Here is a 5614-nt window from a genome sequence, read left to right as displayed (position 1 = left end):
CCGCCGCCAGCCGCCATGGGCAGCCTCCGCCTCTCCACCTGGTCCTCCTCCGCCGCCGCGCGAGGCCTCCCGCCGGGCCGCCGCGGGCGACCCAGCCGCTGCGCCCCGTCGTCCCCGGCGTCGGCGGCGCTAGGCCGGCTCCAGATGGGCACGGACCACGCGTGGCAGTGGGACTGCCGCGGCGGCGGAGCGGGCCGGAGGGACTACGCCAAGGAGATGGAGGCGGCGGTGCGCGTCGTGCAGGTGGCCTGCACGCTCTGCCAGCGCGTGCAGGACTCCCTCCTCCTCGCCGACGCCGGCTCCGGCAGCGTCCACTCCAAGCTCGACCGCTCCCCGGTCACCGTCGCAGGTTCGTGCTGTCACTTTTTTTGCCTCCATGTTTCAAGTTTGAACACTAGTAGTTACTGTCACTCTTGATATGCAGCGAGGTTAAGTCAAACTGCAGCTCTGCTGTATTAGAAAATCCATTTTCCCATTTGATAAATATAAGATTACGTATTTGCGCTGATTCTGGTTGACCTGTTTTTCAATACTGACAACGGAAATGCGATTCAAGTTGCAGCCTCACAATGAACTATAGTGGGTCTTATAAGTTTCAACGTACCAGGAGTTGCTCGTATATGAATATTATGACAGAAATTCTCTCTCTACTCGTTAGGCCACCGAGTAAAAATCGTGTATATGTGGTAATCGTATTATTAGTACATCGTTCCACATCTTAAACACAATCAGCGACGAGATTAGTCAAACTACAACTCTGCATCTACTAGAAAATTATTGTTAGTTGGGTCTCAATGCCTGAATGGGATGCTGCTTAGTTATATCAGTGCTGTTGACTTCTGAATTGTGCGTGGTAATCATTGTTTGCCATTTCATAAATAAGATTGCGTATTAACACCGACTCTAGTTGACCTGTCACAGTACTGACAGTGAGCTGCAAAGGAAGTTCAAGCTGCAGCCTCACAAATTATGTGTACTCATTACCCCCACCGAGTGCGAGAGTTAGATATATGAATATTATGCATTTACTTTGGTCTTTGTGTTTAGAAAAATGTTGTTAGTTGGGTCTCAATGCCTCAATGGGATGCTGCTTAGTTAAATCAGTGCTGTTGACTTCTGAATTGTGTGTGGTACTGGTGACCATTGTTTGCCATTTGATGAATAAGATTGCATATTAGCACTGACTCTAGTTGACCTGTTACAGTACTGGCAGTGGGCTGCAAAGGACAATTCAAGTTGCAACCTCACAATGAAATATAGCGGGTCCGTAAAGTTCCAATACACCAGGAGTACTCATATATGAATATTATGCCACAAATTATGTTTACCCATTACCCCAGTACCAGAGTTAATTATATGAATATTATGCATTTACTTGGGTCTTTGTGTTTAGAAAATGATGTTAGTTGGGTCTCTACGCCTGAATGGGATGCTGCTTACTTATATTAGTGCTGTTGACTTCTGGCTTGTGTATGTGTGGTATTTGTACTGATTCTAGTTGACCTGTTACAGTACTGACAGTGGGTTGCAAATGCAGTTCAAGTTGCAATCTACCAATAAAATATAGGGGGTGTTATAAGTTCCAACGTACCTGGAACCGCTCGTACATGGATATTATATTATGCAACAAATTCTGTCTACTCATTGGATATGCTATTCAATTTACTGTTTCTTTGTGGTTAATACCTAATAAATCCACATATTTTCCTTATGCCAGATTGGGGCGTGCAAGCAACAGTAAGCTGGTTACTCTCTGACTGCTTTCGTGATGAAAATGTGTCGATCGTGGCAGAGGAAGATGATAAGACACTATCTAGTAGCGACGGCACGGCTTTACTTGAGTCTGTTGTCGCTGCTGTCAATGGTTGTCTGGTTGAAGCTCCAAAGTACGGGCTGAGATCCCCGGAGAAAGACCTCAGGGCTCATGATGTTCTCCAAGCTATACGGAAGTGCAGCTCCACCGGCGGTCCAAAAGGAAGATTCTGGGTGCTTGATCCTGTGGATGGCACGCTTGGTTTCGTGCGTGGGGACCAGTACGCTATTGCTCTTGCCTTAATTGAAGATGGTGAAGTTGTACTAGGTGTTCTTGGGTGCCCAAACTATCCAATGAAGAAGGAATGGCTCAACTATCACCAGCGGTACTACAGGTTGATGTCTAAGGTTGCTCCCCCTACATCTGGATCCTGGAACAAGGGTTGTGTGATGTATGCTCACAAAGGGTGTGGCCAAGCTTGGATGCAGCCACTGGTTCATGACTTTGGCATGCTTAATTGGCATAACTCAAGGGAGATTCAGGTTTCATCTGTCAGTGATCCAGTTTCAGCAACATTCTGTGAACCTGTTGAGAAAGCCAACTCAAGCCATTCCTTCACTGCAGGACTTGCTCATAGTGTAGGCTTAAGGTCAGCTCTTAATTTCACTGTCTATGAGGTACTCTTAACCATGATAATATTATTACACTAGAGTGAAAAGTATTTCATAGATTTGTATCTGCTAGTTAGTATATGGTATTCTTGAGTAGGGTACTGGTTTACATTGCCAGTATAATGAAATGGTGCTAGCATTATACTCTTGCTACATGTCATCTGCATGCCGATTGCAAGTTTTGGATTTTGGGTGCACTGTTTATTGATATGTATTTGCTTGTTTTTTCTTTCCAGAAACCGGCCTCTGCGTGTGTATAGCATGGTAAAGTATGCTGCAATAGCACGAGGTGATGCAGAAATCTTCATGAAATTCGCTAGATCTGGATACAAGGAGAAGATATGGGATCATGCCGCAGGGGTTGTCATCATTCAAGAGGCTGGTGGAGTGGTCACAGATGCTGGAGGTCGCCCATTGGACTTCTCCAGGGGTGTTTACTTGGAGGGTTTGGATAGAGGCATAGTAGCTTGTTCTGGAGCATTGCTTCATCGAAGAATTTTGGGAGCTGTTGATGCAAGTTGGAACTCATCAACATTGTAATGGAAGCAATAGAAAACCCTTATCAGTCAGATGGCCTGACATTGGTCATAGCATCCAAGAGTGAGTTTGCAAAGAATTTTTTGCTCTGTTTTACCCTAGGATCCAAGACTTGTTCTGTCTCTCACATTCCGATATCTATCTATTTTCCAGGTAACTCAACTCATATAGATTTAGGTACCGGAAGAATTTTTCGTCAGTGTTGATAGCAGCATGTCTGCTTATAAAGAAGTTGTGGCATGAGATCGATGATACTGGTATTTGTCCATCGCGAATGTTTAGTAGTAGCTGTTTTGCTGGTTTGTGTCATGCCCTTTTCCCTCGGGCATAACTTGTAAGCTCATCGGGTTGATGACACGTTGATAAAATCAGTCATGAGGAATTGCTCAGCACCATTCGTTGAGCATGACAACTCGAATCTCTATACTTCTGACTGAATGATCATGTGATGTATTATCTCCAAATTTGTCCTTTATATTGTGCCTTCAGTTCTAATATTCTAGATGCTTTACTGCAAAAAAAAATCTAGATGCTTGTCTTGCCTCATATAAAGAAGGGATTTTCACTCCATATATATAGTTCATTACACATATATAACATACCATTTTTCATACAGTTATACAGTCACACGCATACACCACAACAGCACAAGCAGCAAATTTTCAGTATTAAAACCACAGTACAGACTGTGTGTACTGGACTGGACTGAAGTAAGTGTAATTCATTAACTTGAGAGCTGGACGGAGCAGCACTGGCTGAAGAGCTCCTTGCTGCCATCCTCGACGTTGTGCTCATGGTCCATCTTGGGCTGGAAGCTGTTCCACGCCGGCACAATCCCTGGCATGGCGCTGGTGTCGAAGCTGTGCACCAGGGAGACAGTCCTGTAGGTGTCGTCGTCGTCGCCGGCCACCTCGTACCCAGCGAGGAAGTAGAGCTGCCTGTCGACGACGGCCATGGTGAGGTACAGCTGCTGCGCCGACGGCGGTAGGCTGCTGGCGAGCAGCGACAGGTCCGGCAGCGCCGAGTGGTCCATCACGCTCCAGATGTTGAGCTCGCCGTCGTAGACCTCCACGTGGCCCTTCCAGCTGTTCAGGCAGTCGCCGGAGCTGAACAGCCGCCCGGCCACCGCCACGATCTGGTTCGGCGGCACGTCCAGCTGCCACATGCCCGGGATGATCTCCCACACCCCTCTGTGGCAGTTGAACACCTCCGCCGAGCTCCGCTCCAGCGCCGACGACTGCAGCACCATGCTGGTGCCCGCGTCCGCCGCCGTGCAGGTGCTCTCGGCGAAGCCGCCCACCACGTGGAAGCCGCCCTGCCAGGTCACGCCCACGCACTTGTACCGCATCGTGCTCATGTCCGGCAGAGGCGACCACCGGTTCTCCTCCGCGTCGTACACCTCGGCGGCCGCCGTGCCGCGCGCGCCCGACAGCGAGCACAGCCCGCCGGCCACGCAGATCCTGCCGCGGCACGGCGCGCACGCGAAGTCGAACCGCGGGAGGAGGAGCGGCGCGCAGGCCAGCCACTCCCCGCGGCGCACGTCGTAACGGAGCACGTCGGCGCGCACGCCCACGTCCGTGTCGTGGTACTCGCCGCCGCCGCCGCCGTCGCCCACGTCGTCCCTGCGACACAGCCTGCCGCCGATCACAAAGACGGACTCGCCGACCGCGACGACGGCGAAGCCTTTCAGCACGTGGCCGTCGGGGACCCCCGGGATGCCGCCCACGCGGCGCCACCTGTTGGCGCCCGGCTCGTAGCACTCGAAGCTGTTGGTCCCGCCGTAAGCGAAGCACGCGTATATCCTTACCCCGCCCGTGCCGCCGCCGCCGCCGGCATTGTTGTCGTTGCCGCTGCCGCTGCTCCCGGTGCTGGACAGAGACGGCGAGGTGGCGACGTCGCCCTGCAACGACCCCATCGCGCGCAATCTTTCTGACTTACCCTTCTTCTTCTTCTTTCATAGGTGATCCCAAAAGGGGGAGTATTGCAAGGAGGACGGACTCCCTCTATTTATATTGCCGTGATGAAGCTTCAATGGCGCGCGGGCGGATAGATCGAAGCATAGGCGGAGGAGCTCATTGGGAACTCCGGCCATGCCGTAGTGGGATCTGTCGAGCTACTAGAAACCCTGGTTGTCGTGTTGCTCCCATGAACAACGGCGCCATAAAAAATAACGCGGGAACATCGTGTGCATACGAGTGAGTTCCCACGGACAGGTACTCTCGAGCTCGGCTCATCCCACGATCTCGACTCTTCCCGTGTAAATCATTGATCAAATCACTAAAAGGGAGCAAAAAATTAGAACACTAATACGAAATGTACACTACAAATTTGAATCCAAATTCCATTTACACTTGAAATGGAATATGTTGCAAGTATTATCATGGTCTATTCCCTCCATGACAATATATAGTAGTGTGTATAAGTTTTATTTTAAAGCCAAACCATGTGAAGTTTGATCGAGTTCGTACAAAAATATATTAACATCTAAGATATCAAATCAATACTATTGGATTCATCAAGAAGTATATTTTAATTTGGTATACATTTGGTAATGTAGATATCGAAAAATTTCTCAATAAATTTGGTCAGAGTTATATATTGTAACATGAGGAAGTACTATTTATAATTCAAATATGTGATTATCCACAGTGTA

The 5614-nt window shown here is 49.1% G+C and overlaps 2 protein-coding genes across 2 annotated transcripts; one reads left to right on the top strand and one right to left on the bottom strand.

The window, feature by feature from the left end:
* LOC127305489 (3',5'-bisphosphate nucleotidase AHL) lies at positions 1–3436 on the top strand. The gene is made up of 4 exons (XM_071821258.1): positions 1–349; positions 1718–2402; positions 2661–3024; positions 3115–3436. Exons 1-3 carry the CDS (start codon positions 16–18, stop codon positions 2962–2964), a joined length of 1323 nt encoding a protein of 440 aa, XP_071677359.1. The 5' UTR covers positions 1–15; the 3' UTR covers positions 2965–3024; positions 3115–3436.
* A 110-nt stretch (positions 3437–3546) lies between these two features.
* On the bottom strand, positions 3547–4927 carry LOC127305490 (F-box/kelch-repeat protein At1g67480-like). Its single transcript, XM_051335907.2, has one exon. The coding sequence runs from the start codon at positions 4874–4876 to the stop codon at positions 3686–3688; it is 1191 nt and encodes a 396-aa protein (XP_051191867.1). The 5' UTR covers positions 4877–4927; the 3' UTR covers positions 3547–3685.
* Between the last annotated feature and the right edge of the window lie 687 nt (positions 4928–5614).

The sequence above is a fragment of the Lolium perenne genome, chromosome 6, assembly GCF_019359855.2.
Source record: "Lolium perenne isolate Kyuss_39 chromosome 6, Kyuss_2.0, whole genome shotgun sequence".
NCBI classification, from domain to species: Eukaryota; Viridiplantae; Streptophyta; class Magnoliopsida; order Poales; family Poaceae; genus Lolium; species Lolium perenne.
The sequence above is the reverse complement of the archived record's forward strand: the minus strand, read 5'-3'. Positions and strand labels throughout refer to the sequence as shown.